A 16,184-nucleotide genomic window follows, 5' to 3' on the forward strand; every position below is an offset into this window, starting at 1 on the left:
AAATGTTCCAGTAATCCTAAAACAGGAATTGAATATGGAGATTTTGGTTCAGGAACAATCTCTGTCTTTCCACTTACTCAAAATCTTTATTATTGTCTGCAAATATATGCGTACCGACTACCAGTTTAACAAATGTTAGTAAATGAAAGCTTACTTTTAAGCAGTTACAGTGCTTACTATCAAAAGTCCTTCCTAAACTAAAAGTAACAGTGTATTTCCTCCCACTTAAGATAAAATTACTGTGGAGAAGGCACTGATATATTTCTGCATCAGCAAGCAGTAATTAAATCCTGATTTCTTCAGAGGTACCCTGAACTGCAAATATGAATGAAAACCACCAACTGATCTTCTTTATTTTACCTTCTATTTGTTACTATGTGATGAAATGATTAATGAAATGTAAGAAGCAATACTTTTTCATACTGTGAACAGCATCTCAACAGACCTATTTCATTTCAGTCACTTTAGAAGGTTTACGACCTTGTAAGAGGATTCCTGAATATCAAATGAATAGTCATAATGCTAAATAGTTTAATAAAATACCTTCAGAAATTTCCTTCAGGCTTAAGAGACTGAAATCTGGTTAAAGAACATGACCTTAATCTTGCCAAGTTTTGCATATAAGAGAGTCAGGAAAAATAAACTGGATGCTCTTATGCCACATCATATAAAACTTAAAATACTTAAGATCTAAAAGGACAAACTAACACTATAATTTCCTACTGGAAATGATTAGAGGATTGAGGTACATAGCTACCATATTGTGAAGAATATAAACATTTTTATATTAGTAAAAGAAGGTGTGTTTATTGTCTTACAGACTCACCTTTACAATTGTGGAACAAGCTGGCCTAATTGAAGAGGCAATTTTTTGTGACAGCTTTTCCTTTACTATGTCCAAACACATCTCTGTGTCCAAAATAACATATGCCAAAAGACAGGCATGATTTGCATGTCAGGGTCAGGATACCATGATCCCATTTTTCCCTATTTCTAAGAATCTGTCCAAGAGTGGAAGAATACACTCCCTGACAAGAATTTTCATGTGGGTATTGCATTAATAGAAATTCCCTGTGATTCAAAGACGACTAAAATAGTAAATCTTCATCCACAAAACTCCTGATAATTTGGCATTGTGTGAAGGTAAAAATACATACTCACTGGAATTTGGAGATGACTGCTACTAGGTCTAAAACCCAATAGAGAAATTCCAAAAGTATAAAGTATATTTCTGCTCCAAATCAAAGAGAGTAAAGAACTAGCATTTCTCAAGCATACCATCAACATTTAAATATCTAAACTATTGTATTATGAATCAGCTGTTTCTAAAAACATCGAAGTTACTAATGTGCAAAAGAGATTAAGTTGCTATTAATAAATCCCACCTGTTCTGCCAAGTATGACAAGATTCTTGTTGAGGTTCAGGATAGAGTAATCACTTCCTTTATTCTGGTGTTTAAACATTCAGTTTCATGAAAGACAACAATGCTTTCATGAAAGTAATGATTAACAATTTAAGCTGGAGGCATAATTAACTTCATAAGAGTGTGTCTGTATTTCATTAACCAAAGTTATGAAAATACTATTAAAGGAAATATTTCCTTCTTAACATCATATTTCCAAGCAATTCTGAAAGGTACCCAAACTGGTCTTACCCTTAACACTTTCAAACCATTAATAGCCTGCTACTTCACAATTTGTGATAAACATTTCAACCTATTTCCTATTTCCTCTAGCAACTTGCTGAAATCCACAAGTACTAATTTACTGAATAAATCTGAATTTCTTGCCATAAACTTTTCTTCATGGAGGTACTCTAAAGCATCCTGAATTGCCTCTAATTTATCACATATTAATAAAAGCCTGGTTTGAAGCCAACTTCAAGACTGCATATACATTAGATTATTAGAATTTTCAAGAAGTATATATACTCAGACAACTGACTACATGAAGAGCTCCTTTCCTTTACAAAGAATTGACTCAATCCTAAATAACCTGTAATCAAAATCCAAGTCTATACTTCTAAATATGTTTATGTTGTCCCTAAAGAGATACAGAGGAGAAAAAATTAAAGGGTGGGGAAAAAAAAAAAAAAAAAAACAAAAAACAAAAAACAAAAACAAACAATAAGGAAGAGTGTGGTAGTATAAAAATTACAGTGTTTAAAGATTATGCTAACAATAATACTGCAGGTTCTTGAATTTTGGAAAAAAAAAAAGCAACATATATTAACTTCTTAGTCATTCTATGAATCAACAGAGACATTTACCACTAATTCTGCACCATCTACAAGGTAGTTATAAATTAAACAATCAAGCTCTACAAACTTTATACATTTGCATATGTGAGGATAAAATATAGTAAATTTCAAAATTGGCACAGTTACTTAAACTTCAGAAACATCATGGTATTTTTATTGACCAAAAGCCCAAATGTTTCCACTTTTAATACAGAAGGATGAGGACATCAATTCTAAAATAATTTAAAAGAATCTAAGGTTGAGCCTACTGTATAACCTAATAATTAATAATAAATTGAGAATTACTGATGACCGAAAATCCTAGTACATAAACTGTAAAAACAAGTCTTGGAATAATACCTAGGTCACTTCCTGCCCCTCCCTCCCACCTATTCGACAAAACAAATTGTAATAGTTCTGTTTAAATATAAGATTACTAATGAAGTTCCTATTTGCAGCAATAACAATTTCCCTATTTCATCAAAAGCATGGACATGAACGCTTCTTTTCCTCTAAATGCATAAGCCGTCACTGTTATGTCCAAAAATATCACATACCATACCATTTTCTTTACAAAGGTCCTAATGCTATAAAACTATTTGCAAGTGTAGGCTGTGACGGGATTTTCACCTCTCCAGGCAGAGTGCCCTGACAGGCCAGTCAGACCTACATTTGCTCCACAAAGGTGATGGATAGCAGAGTACTTCCTGAAGATTGAGGTAGAGGACATGTTGAAAAGGGTGCATTTTACATATGTAACTAGATTCCCAAAATACAGTTGAGGTATAGTTGTAAAGTAAGACTAAAGTCAGCATTTCACAACTTTTGAGTCTTTAGCTTTTTCAAGTTCAAGGAATGTATAACAGGCTTGTCTACACTCAGTGTCGCACACAATATTATCAATAGCATCAACAAACAAACTTTCAGTATAGAAGTATACATATTTTTAAGACACTCAAATGCTATTTCAATTCATAAACTTTTGACTGAAGAGACAACCAAGGAAAATATCTGTACGTATTGGTTCCTTTTTCAGAAAGGCCATGGACCAATCTATTCCATCCACGTGAGACAACATCCATTACCAAAGTATGAAGCGGTTGTTCTGTTAAACCATATTTTCTGAGAGTGGGATAGTCACATGGACTCAGACACATGAATAAGGAAGTTGAACATAAAATAAGAGAATGAAAAATACATACAGCTAATTTGTGTAGATTGGTCAGCATTTCATTTTGATCTTTAAAGCCAGTTGTATGAATTTTGCTCACAGCATCCTCTTTCTCAGTAAGCCATGCATCAAAAAGGCACTGAAAGAAAATTGGAGAGAATGGAAAGGTTTCACTGCAATTTTTTGAAGAACGTTCCAATTTCTAACTGCTAAAGCTACTTACCTGCTCTTCTGCAAAGTGCTGCCATTTACGAAGAATATCTTGCAAAAGGACCCATCGGTCTTCTGTCCACCTGCAGATGGCTGCCCACCGCTTTCCAAAGTGCTAGAAAGAAATAAACACATAATAGAGATTTGCAAGAAACACGCAATAGAGATTTGCATTTGTTTGTCTTTTTTTTTTTTTTTTTTTTTTTTTTTTTTTTTTAAGGCTGTCGTGGTTTGAGCCTGGTTGGCAGCCAACCACCACACAGCCACTCTCTCTCCCTTCTCTTCCAGCAATAAGAAGGGACAGAGAGCCAGGCTTGGGGTGTGAGATAGGACTGGGATGGGGAAAAAATCACCCTTTATGGTCACAAGCAAAAGTCAGACTCGTTAGGGGAAGAAAAAAACAACATACATTTATTACAGACACTAACAACACGTAACAGAGTAGGACAGTGAGAAGCATTGCCACATCTTGAAAACACCTTCTCCCCACCCCTCCCTTCTTCCCCGGCTCAGTTCTGCTCCCGATATCTCTACCTCCTTCCCCCAGTGGCGCAGGGGCAGGGAATGGGGGGTGCAGTCAGTGCTGCTGCTCCTTCCATCTTTGGTGGGGGGAGCATCTGGAACTTCTTCCCTCTGCTCTATCGTGGTCCCCCTCTCACAGGAGACAGTCCTCCACAAACTTTCTCCGATGTGAGTTCCTCCCATGGGCCACAGCGTTCCCCACACTGCCCCACTGTGGGTCACCAACTTTCTCCAACTGGAGTCCCTCCCACAGGCTGCAGCCCTTCCTGAGCTGCTCTGGCGTGGGACACCCCCGCATGCTGCAATCCTCCCAGCACTGAATTACAGCAGCGGGGCTACCTTTTCCCACAAGACCCTGGCCTTCTTTGGGCACAGCACCTTGATAAATCAGGTGGAAACCACAGGCCATAAATCAATGTCTGCTCCACCGTAGATCTTCATGGGTGGCGGGGGGGGCCGCCCTGCCGTCTCATGACAGGATACAGGGGTTCTCTGCTCTGGCACACTTCCCCCCTCCTTTCTTCCGTCATTCCTCCACTGACCTTGGTGTTCGCACAGCTGCCGCAACTCCTGCTCACAAGTCCAACTGCTCATCACCATGTCCCTTCTTAAATACGTTATTGCAGAGGCGCAGCTGATTGGCTCAGTTTCCAGAGAAGGAGCTGACTTGGAGCTGGGGGAGCTTCAAGAAGCTTCCCACAGGGGACCACCCCTATAACCCCCTCCCCTGCCACCAAAAAAAACCCCACCACTCACTCAACCCAGGACAAAATCCAAGGCAATCTGATTTTCCTAGAGTATTACAAACTCTTGTGAAAACACTTTCCTAATTCACTTTTTATGGTTTCAAGCCCTTTAGAAAATGTTTCACGTCACACTGAAATGGATCTTATCACCATTTGAAATGAAACCACAATGGAGAGAATAGGAAAAGCAATAAAGCCAAAACCAGAGAATTTTAATACTAATCTACAGACACTGTTTTCTACTAAGTCTCTGGTACCATGCTGTCAAAAAAACCCTGTTTCAAACCTTTCAATGCCCAAAACATAACTACTTGAAACATAACTATGGTGGTCTAAAGATGTGATCAAAGCAAAAAAATAATCTGGCTCTTAAGTTGCACTGCCAGTGCAGTTGATTTAAGTTCTTACCTCTTTTAAAATACTATAGCGGAAAAAAAAAAAAAAACAAACAAACAAAAAAAAAAACACCTTATAAACTAACACAGCAGCACGAATCCCACCGGGGTTTCCCAGATATTTGTAGCATATGCTAATATGTACATTTTAAAATTACACAAAACACCACCTTGTTCTCTCTCCTTTCTTTTAGTTGAAATCAAGCATTATTACTTTCAGTTTCCTACTAGCCTTTATTAGAAAATGCTTAAGACAGAGGATGAGACTTAACACTGCTGTGAAGGTATAACATGCTATAAAACTTTTACTGCAACAATTTACAATGATTTAATTACTCCTGAACATCATGTGCAAACTATTCAGCTGCTCTAAAAGAAAAAAAAAAAAAAAAAAAAGAAACAACTTATAAAGATATTGTATACTACTGAATTTCTACTTTTTCATCCACTTCAAAAGCATGCCTTGACAAAATAAAAATAGTCTCATCCTTTTTTTCATATTTATCTATTCACTTGATGATTCTTATGGGTCCCTTATTACCTGAGACATTCCATGATTCAATATTTTTCATATTTTCATATTTTTCATAGAGATTATAATTTAATGCTAGCAAAAATGTAGCATTCAAATGGTGGATTTTTAAAATCAAGGGATTAAAATTGAATTGTATTTCCTATCAGAAATGAAAGAATTTTATTTTGCACTGCCTAGGAAATGACAGGTAAAATTTCAGAAAGCCATTTGAATTTATGGCTTTACCAATTTAGTGTCAAAGTAAAAAGTCAGCAGATACCATGTTTTTCATTTAGTAAATGCTGAAACCGCAACAAATATTGCAGACTAAAGAGGCAGCTGTCATGCCATTGAGTTACATCATATTAGATATCGGCTCAGTTTAGGAAAATAAAAGCTATCTCTAATCAGCTACCATAATAATGCTAATTTAAAATCATGTCAATTTTTAAACAGCTCAAATATGTTACATGGTAATAGAGAGAAGTACTCCTTTTCAGTCACTTATTGCATAACTACAAAGTAGGTTTTGAAGAATTTGTTTTGTTTCTCTTTTTTTGGCTTAATACTGAGATCATGATTTTGGTTTATGTTTTGAATTATGTAATGGGTATTTGTGCAAACCCAAGAATGTGATTTCATATTAAAATTATGCTTGGTGTTAGTGTTTGCTTGCCATAAAACGTAATGTGATCAGAGATCACTAATTTAAGCAAACACAAAAAAGTTCAGGTTTTGAATGTGAATATTTCAGAAGCTAATTTCAGTATTAACAGAAAGAAATACTTGCTGGTGAAACATTTATGCCCTTAAATTATCAGGAAATAGAGAACAACATATATTATCCATTCATTTTACCCACTCTATCTACTCATCATTAAATAAAAGTGCGAAATTGTATGACACAGAACTGTGCAGAAAATTATTCACAGCCAGTTAATGTAAAATTTCTTTTTTTTTTTTTTTTTATTTTATAAAAAATCCATGATTTAGTAAATAGTATTTGCTATTCTCACAGGCTAAATACTATGTATACCATAATATGTACTCAGTAACACCTTTTCTGCAAAAATTATATTTTGACCAATTTAATTAATTTGGAAAACTAAAAATCTTTATATAACAAATTGATGAATTATATTTAGTTTCATTTGTCCTGATTCTGATTACATTTCCAGTTAAATTTGTAACAGTCTCAACATCTCCATCTTTCTTTTTCTCCAAGCCTAGAAGACAACCTAGCAGACCTGCAATATCTAGTACTCATTCATTTTTTTATGTTAGATTGAAGAATTTTTGTTTTACCTTGACAGCTTTTCTTGCTAATTACTAGTTTAAAAATCATATGCACATCCTTCGTCATAGCTCAGATGCTTCTAATCAAAATCCTGATCTGAGAGACTCTGTCTTAATAATTCCCACAATTCAGGATAATTATTATTAGCTAACTACTGAAAAATACTGTACATGATTCAATGAAGTCATAAGAAGTAGTTTCTTGTTATTCTTTAACAAGATCCAAGCCTAAATATCTCATTTTCTCTACATGTCCTTTCTTCGCGCTATCACAAGAGAAAAATATCTTAATTTCTGGAATGATATATATACAAATGGTGAGGTGGATCACATTTGGTTATTCTGGTGTCTGATTTACACTGAAGTTTATGGACACTAATTACATCCTGCATTTTAGAAATACACTTACAGTTTCTACTGAAGCATTCATAATCACCCCAAAGTTAAACAGCTAAGGTTTTGGCACCTCTGATTTAAATTAGTGTTTTTAGAAAAATCTTTTAATGACCAGATGTCTCTCCACCGGTAACACAGGTGTAGATGAGAATAAATTACACTGCACAAATCTAACCAATAGTTTGCACCTGTCTGAAATTTTGAATTCTCATGCAAGCCAAATAGAAGGTCTTTGACAAGAAAAAAAATTATTCAAAAAGTACCTCTAAAATGAATGAATAGATTTTCACAGACTACATTTCTCTGAAGAAAATTTAATTCTTAAAGTGTGCAACAGCATGAGTTATGCAAGCTCTTACATCTCCACCTTGCATAGGGACTTATATAATGGATATATACTTACATATACATACATGGATGCCAAGGAAAAGTTGAAGTTGATGGAAATGTACACTAATGTACACAAACAAATAACAAACTACTTATTACTAATTTAATAATAATGATTTAACTATTATTAAATAATCATTAATTACAGGGGATGGATAATATTATGAGATAAGCAGCAAAATCGTATTTAAACAGGTTAGATTTTCTTTTCTCTTTTTAATCACTTCCAAAATAGTAGTTAAAGAATATAAATATTTATTTTTCTAAACTCTTTTAAAGGAGAACACCCTAAATATCCTCTATTAGAGAATACAAAGCAAACCAAAATTAATTTGAGGTATACCACCCCATACAATACAGCACTATATTAAATACTTGAAGCAGGAATGTCTACAGAGAAAGTTCAGCGTGGCTTGAGCTATAGACTCAGTCCTAGGATCACTTATACAGCTCCTTTTATACCACTAACTGTAATTCAGCAGAGTTCCATATGAATACATACCATCGATAACTGCCCATAAACCAGGTAATCACACATAACGAATGTCCTAGTCATTGGTATACAACCATGATTTTCCTTGATGTCTATGACAGCAATAGTAACATGCACTCACATAAGTGTATTGTCATGTATGTCCTCAGTTACTTAATTGATCCATATGTGTCAGCACATTGTATTTTATTGTGTAAGTTTAAATTATGCTGATCACAGACTAAACCTCAAAACTCAGTTCCCTCTCTTTATGTCTATGCTACTCTTCATACCAGATTTCTATTATATTACATTCTCTTGATATTTTATAAATAAAGCAGTAAAACTTTTATTGATAAAAAGTATTTCATAAAAACCCTCATAATTGAGTAATTTTTAAATGTCTCACATTCAAGCAGCTGACTTTTCTTAACAGTCCTCATAAAGTTTGCTCTCAACACCTGCAGTAACACCTTCATCAACTTCTTGCCTTAGTAGTACATACCTTGAAAAAAATTTATTTGCTCTTATAGAAAACACCATAACCTCAAGAGTACAAGATCAAATATCTGCCTCTCCCTTTACTCTAAGAAATACATTGACTGTCATGCTAAAAATGTTTTGCTGGGTCAATACAAATACTATTTTCAGTATATGATTTCAAAGAGCCACAAAGCCTACCTTTTTTTTTTTTTTTTCCCCTCAATAGGCTGACAAGACATTTTAATAAAATAAGTAAAATGACAAAGTAACTGCACTGATAAAGGGGTTGATACTGTGACCTGCCTTAAACCTGTTATTTCTCATGAGAGAGTATAGTAACCATGACACCAAGATACACTGTTTGCTTGAATGGGTTTAAGACACAAAGTTTCAAGTCAGAAATACCATGTCAGACCTGTCTATTTATAAAGTAGATATTGACTTCCAATATGGTGCTCAACTTTACCACCTTGTTCACATCAAGTAATAATTGATGCTGTAAAGTACCCTGTGTGACTCCCAGAAATTCAGACTGCACCAAGGGTTTTGTTCCATCTGTTTGGGAAAACAAATCTCCAGAGAAACTGACTGAATCCAGACTAAAAAGTAAAATTCCCTCATGCTCCCTTGAAATGCCTCTCTTTACAGCCCAAACTAGAATTTTCAAAGAAATCTGCATGTAAAAGAAGCTTTTTTTTCTATTGAGAATAATCTGAAAGAATATTCTTTATGACTACAAAAGCAGAAGATAAAGTATTCCTATTCTGAAAAAAGGTCAAAGTAAAAAAAGATGAGAACAGGAGAAATGAGTAAAAGCAACACAACTCTTGGGAACAATGGAGTGAATGTAAAAAAAGTGAAACAATATGCCTCAAGTCTGCAAGTAATAGAGGAGTTTTTCTGAAGTATGCTTTTCTAATAAGGTAAGACTATCTACTCTTTAAAGCAATGAGAAATAGTGGAAATACACTTTTGTCTATATGCAAAATCAATTAAAAAATATTCAGCACATTTATAGAATTTCTCTCATGTAACAAGAAGTATGAGTAGTTCAGAAATGCTTGTATACTTGCACGCAGTATGAGAAACAAACAGGATTAACTGGAAGCACTGGTTAGCTCCAAGAGCTACAATATCATTGGCGTTAGTGAGACTCGGTGGAATGAGTTGCATGATTGGAGTGCTGGGATGGAGGGCCACAGGCTGTTCAGGAGGGACAAACAGGGAAGGAGAGGTGGGGGTGTCTCACTACACGTAAGGGAGAGGTTTGATTGCACAGCCCGTACCATTAGTGATGATGTGGTTGAAAGCCTCTGGGTAAGGATTATGGGAGTGGAAAACAAAGGAGGTGGTGTAATGGGTGTCTACTACCGATAGCCCAGCCAGGATGTAAGCACTGGTAGGTTATTCTATAGGCAATTAGGAGAAATTCCTGGATCGGTAGCCCTTGTCCATATGGGAGATTTCAACCTCCCAGACATCAGCTTGGAATATCATACTGTTGTGACAGACTCGTCTTGGAAATTCTTTAAGTTTGTAGGAGGTAACTTCTTGTCACAGGTACTCAGTGAACCAACTTGTAAAGATGTCCTCCTAGACTTGTTATTTGTGAATAGAGAAGGATTTGGGGAGGGGGGATGTGATGGTAGGTGGCTGTCTTGGCCACAGTGATCACAAAATGGTTGAGTTTGAAATTTGCTGGACAATGAGGAAAAAGGACAGCAGAGTGGCTTCCCTGGACTTCAGGAGAACAAACTATAAGCTATTCGGGAAGCTATTTAGCAAAGTACCCTGGGAATCTGCTTTTGAGGGCTTAAGAGTCCATGAAATCAGGTCAGTCTTTAAGAATCATCTTTTAGAAGCACATGAACAGGCAATTCCAGTGTCTTAAGTCAAGCAAGTGGGATAGAAGACCAACTTGGATGAACAGGGAACTGATCATGGAGCTCAGGGGGAAGAACCGTATGATCTCTGGAAATGGGGTCAGGTTTCAGGAATAGTACAGAGTTGTGGCTCATTTATGCAGGGAGAAGACGGAAAAGGCCAAAGCTCAAATAGAGTTGAAACAGGCCAGTGTTGTGTCAGATAACAAAAAGGGCTTTTTAAAGTACCTTAGTAATAAGAGGAGGTCTAAGGAAAACATTGGACTGATACTGGTTGAAGATGCTCATCTGACTAATAGGGATGAAGAAGAAGCAGAGGAATTCGATGGGGTTTTTGCTTCCGTCTTTAATAATACTGACAGACCTTGGGCTGCCCAGTCCCCTGAGTCAGAGGACCATAAGTGTGGAAACAATGACTTCCCATTTGTGGACACTGAAATTGTAAGAGACCAGCTGTATCAGCTGAATGCTCATAAACCCACGGGGCCTGATGGAGTTCATCCCAGAGTACTGGAGGAGCTAGCAGATGTTACGGCAGAATCCCTCTTGACCTTTTACCAAAGGTTTGGGGAGTCTGGGGAGGTCCCTGCTGACTGGAAGATAGACAATGTTATTCCAATCTACAACAAGGGCATGAGGGAAGACACAGGGAACTAGAGACCTCGTAGTCTAATCTCAGTTCCTGGAAAAATTTCAGAGAAGATTATTCTGGGTACTAATGAAAGGCATTTAAAGAATAATGCAATCATCAGGCAGAGTCAACATGGGTTCACAAAAGGGAAGTCTTGTTTAACTAATCTGATATCCTTCTATGGTAAGGTCACCCACCCAGTGGATGAAGAGAAGGCAGTGGATGTAGAGAAGGCAGTGGATGTAGTTTTTGTGGATTCTAGTAAGGCTTTTGGTACTGCGCCTCACAACATCCTTCTGGACAAGTTGTCCAGCTGTGGGATGAGTGGGTTTATGGTGCACTGAGTGAAGAACTGGCTGATGGGCTGAGCTCAAAGGGTTTTAGTGTATGGGGCTACATCTGGCTGGTGACTGGTCAGTAGTGGTGTTCCTCAGGGTTCAATTCTAGGGCCAGTTCTGTTCAATATATCTATTAATGATCTGGATGCAGGAGTGGAACGCACCATTAGCAAGTTTGCTGATGATACCAAACTGGGAGGTGCTGTTGACTCTCTCAAGGGACAAGATCCCTTGCAGAGGGATCTAGATAGATTGGAGCATTCCACAATCACTAATGGGATGAAATGCTGGATTCTGCACCTAGGATGGAGTAATGCTGGGCACAAGTATAAACTGGGAGAGGAGTGGCTTGGGAGCAGCCCACCAGAAAAGGGTCTGGGGGTGCTGGGTGCCAGCAGGGTCACTATGAGCCAGCAGCATGTGCCCTGGCAGGCAAAAGTGCAAACCACATCCTGGGGTGCATCAAAGACAGCATAACCAACTGGCCAAAAAGAGGTGATCATCTCACTGTACTCAGTGTTGGTGCAGCCTCATCTGGAGTCCTGTGTGCAGTTCTGGGCCCCATGATTTCAGAAGGATGTGAAGATCCTTGAATGCATCCAGAAGAGGGCAACAAAGGTGGTGAAAGGGCTGGAAGGAATGTCCTATGAAGAGCAGCTAAGGACTTTGGGTTTGTCTAGTTTGGAGAAAAGGAGGCTGAAGGGGGAACTCATTACTTTCCACAGCTTCCTGGGGAGGGGATGTGGAGAGGGAGATGCTGATCTCTTCTCCCTGGGATCCAGTGATAGGACGTGTGAGAATGATTAAAAGCTGCATCATTCAGGGGAGGTTTAGACTGGACATTAGGAAGCATTTATTTATCAAGAAGATGGTCAAACACTGGAACACGCTTCCTAGAGAGGTGGTTGATGCCCTAAGCCTGTCACTGTTAGGTATCTGGAGAATGCTTTTAACATGCTTGAACTTGGTCAGCCCTGAACTGGTCAAGCAGCTGGACCAGATGGTCATTGTAAGTCCCTTCCAACTGAAATAGTCTATTCTAATATATTCTTTCTCATTCCTCACTTATTTTGATGTATTTTTACAAGAACTACCCATACATCATCTTCAATCAAAGGATAGTACCCTGAATAATACAAATATATAATAGACAGCTCCTTTCCTTCAGAAAGGGAAGAAGCCATCAAGAAGCATTTGATACATTTACTGCAGATCTCTTTCTATCACACACCTCGACCCCTGAAGCCTAGGGAGGTCTCTAATTTGAGCTAGCCCACAAGAGTCCTTAAGGGACCTATTGTCTGCCAGGTAAAATTCCTACACTCATGGCTTCTGTATTTATCCAGCCATTTTCTGGGCTGAAGATAATTTCCCACATTTTCCCTGAGAAATGAGTCACACTACAGCAACAGATTTGCTAGTCCTCTGATTTAGCAGCACTAAATATAGATTTGAACCATTGTCATGATTTAAGCTCAGAGGGCAGCTGAGCACCATGCAGCTGCTCGCTCACTCCTTCCCTCCCAGGAGATGAGGAGGAGAGAACAGTACAATAAAACATTTGAGGATGAAGACAAGGACAAGGAGGGATGACTCACCAATTATGGTCATGGGCAAAAGACATGATTTTTGATTGCAGAAGAAAAAAGAGCATCAATTTAATTCAAACAGTACCACCACCAACACTAATTTACCAATCAAAATGGAGTAGGACAGTAAGAAAAAGAACCACATCTTAAAAACTACTTTCCCCCACCCTACCTTTCTTCTCAGGCTCAGCTTTGATCCTGATTTTTCTACCTCCTCCCCCACCAGCAGTGCAGGGGATGGGAGCTGCAGTCAGTTCATCACCTGTTGTTTCTGCCACTCCTTCCTCATCAGGGGGAGGACTCCCCAGACTCTTCACCTGCTCCTGTGCAGGAGACAATCCTCCATGAACTGCTCTAATGTGGGTTCTTCCTACAGGGATTCAGCTCATCCCAAGCCAATCCCTGCCACAGGTTGAAACTCTCAGTGACAAACTGCTCCAGTGTAGGCATCCCTCAAGAGTCCCAGCCTCCTTCAGGCACAGCCACCTGCGCCAGCATGGGGTCCTCCATGGGATGCAGGTGGGCATCTGCTCCACCATGGACCTCCATGGGCTGCAGAGGCACGGCCTGACTTCTCACCAAGGGCTATAGGGGAGTCTCTGCTCCAGCGCATCTCCTCCCCTCCTCCTCCTTTCTTTCACTGACCTTGGTGTTTTCAGAGAGGTATTTCCCTCATAACTCCTCCTCCTCTCAGGTCCCCTTTCTTAAACATGTTATTGCAGAGGCACAGCCACCATTGATAATTGGCTTGGCCTTGGCCAGAGGTGGGTCCGACTTGGAGCTGGGGGAACTTTAAGCAGCTTCTCACAGGAGCCACCTCTGCAGCCCCCTCCCCCACTACCAAAACACCACCACAGTCATAAACCCAACACAAAGCCTTACTCAGCAGCTGCATTTTGGTAAGTCTCTGAATTGAGCATAATGGGGGTCTAGGAGTTATAAAAGTCTAAATAGTCAGCTCTCAGCAGCAGCATAAACAGATACATTCTCACAACACATCACAAACTGTTATGTTTAGTAACCAATATTATATAAAATTAATTTTAATACTCACACTCACCTAGCCTAGCTGTAATCTCTCAGACTATTTTAGGGCAACAGCTGTTTGTAAGAGAAGTACTGTAACTGTGTTTACTTTTTTTTCACAAAGCAAGGTTAAATTTTGTATGGATGATCTCTTTCAGGGGACACTGTTAGCTTATATGCCAATAACTCTTATATGTATTTTTTTTTTGGCATATACAATAAATATTACAAGCTTCTATAATGTTGATTTGAAGCCAAGATAGACTCTTGTCATCCTGTTGAGAATTAATGTAAATCTGTATATTACCATTTTATGGCTTTTAACATTTTTTTACACAGATTCATGTATATGTATTTGTATATATGAATAAATTTCAGGAATCACCATCTCAAAGATTTACAAAAACAAAGGCATAACTGAATTGAACCTGCTTGGAAAATGCAGCCTTGACTATTACATTGCAATAACTGTTCACTTTCTTCCAAATCTGATCCTGACAAGTATCTCACTCAGGCAGTCTTATTAAGCTCTTTTGTCTGACAGTGCATGCTCTTGTTTTGTTATACCTTTAAAACTCAGACTGGCAGATACATAATCAAGCTTTGAACTTTGCTTCATTGTGCTTTCTGTCAAATGCTCTAATGGTTGTACCTGCCAACACACTGTACCTCCTGTGCTTAAATTCAGTTTGCAGGTTACATGAAAAAAAAAAAATAAAAAAAAAAAAAAAAAAAAAAAAATCCCAACAATCTTTCTGTACACTCAAAAAAGTAGAGGTAGCATTTTGCTAGAATAGTAGGTGGACTATGGTAACTCAGTTCTCCTGGGCATAAAAGTATAAAAGTTTGCACACCTCCCTAACACCTAAACCCAATAGCTCTATATCTATATTTTGGATTTATTAATATCTTTAATACTGCTACATATTCTGTGACTTTCAGAGCAATGGGATTATTGAACTTCTCTTTCAGACTCTTCTCTAAGACTGTGATTCAAGGAGGGAACTGAACAGCAGCTGGACTGTTCCATGCCATCCTGCATTCTGCTCAGAACATGCCTGTGCTTCAGGAACTGCCTTACTGGCATCTTTCAAGGAATATACTTTCTCAGTGACAGTAATAATCGGGTATGCACCCAATAACAGGTGTCTTCTCCAACAGTACAGTTACAAATAGTGTATTTCCATTGTGTTCTATGAAAGTTCATGAAAGACTGTCTCCCATGGAATGGACCCCAGGCTGGAGCAGGGGAAGAGTGCAAGGAGGCAGGAGTGGCAGAAACAATGGGTAATAAATTGACTGCAACCCCCATTCCCTGCACCCCTGAACCACTGGCAGGGAGGCAACAGTGAAATCGGGAGCAGAGCTGAGCCCAGGAAGAGGGGAAGGGTGAGGGGAAGGTGTTTTTAAGATGTGGTTCTATTTCTCACTATCCTACTCCATTTTGACTGGTAAATTAGTGTTGGTGCTGGTGGTGGTGTTTGAGTTAAATTTATGTTCTTTTTTCTTCCCCAATCAAGTCTGTCTTTTGCCCACGACCATAACTGGTGAGTCATCCCTCCCTGTCCTTCTCTAGATCCCTGAGCCTTTTATTAGATTTTCTCTTCCCCATCCCATCTTTAGGAAAAGGAGTGAGTGGCCCTGTGGTGCTCGGTTGCCCTCTCAGCTTAAACTACGACAATGTATCAGACACGGAAGTTGCAAGGGATACAAATGGTACCTTTGCAACCAGTGTAATAATAGGGTACTGTATCTGTATCACCTGATGTGCTCTTAATAGTTCAGTTCTTCAATGTATCTCAACACTAACTATCCATTTAAGATCGTTCAGTAGTTATAGTAAGAACATTGCAACATATTACAGTAAGTGCAACTTTTTCAAG

At 38.3% G+C, this 16,184-nt stretch overlaps 1 protein-coding gene across 10 annotated transcripts in view; it reads right to left on the bottom strand.

Moving 5' to 3' along the window:
- DMD (dystrophin) overlaps nt 1–16,184 on the bottom strand; it is a 1,076,492-nt gene that overhangs the window by 779,749 nt on the left and 280,559 nt on the right. For all 10 annotated transcript variants that reach the window (XM_042788288.1, XM_042788292.1, XM_042788293.1 and 7 more), the window contains 2 exons: nt 3,634–3,735; nt 3,442–3,549 (listed from right to left, as the gene is read on the bottom strand). In XM_042788288.1, coding sequence (XP_042644222.1) covers nt 3,442–3,549; nt 3,634–3,735 — 210 coding nt within the window. The remainder of the gene's footprint in view (nt 1–3,441; nt 3,550–3,633; nt 3,736–16,184) is intronic.

The sequence above is a fragment of the Tyto alba genome, unplaced genomic scaffold (genome assembly GCF_018691265.1).
Source record: "Tyto alba isolate M040663 unplaced genomic scaffold, T.alba_DEE_v4.0 Super-Scaffold_14, whole genome shotgun sequence".
Taxonomy (NCBI): domain Eukaryota; kingdom Metazoa; phylum Chordata; class Aves; order Strigiformes; family Tytonidae; genus Tyto; species Tyto alba.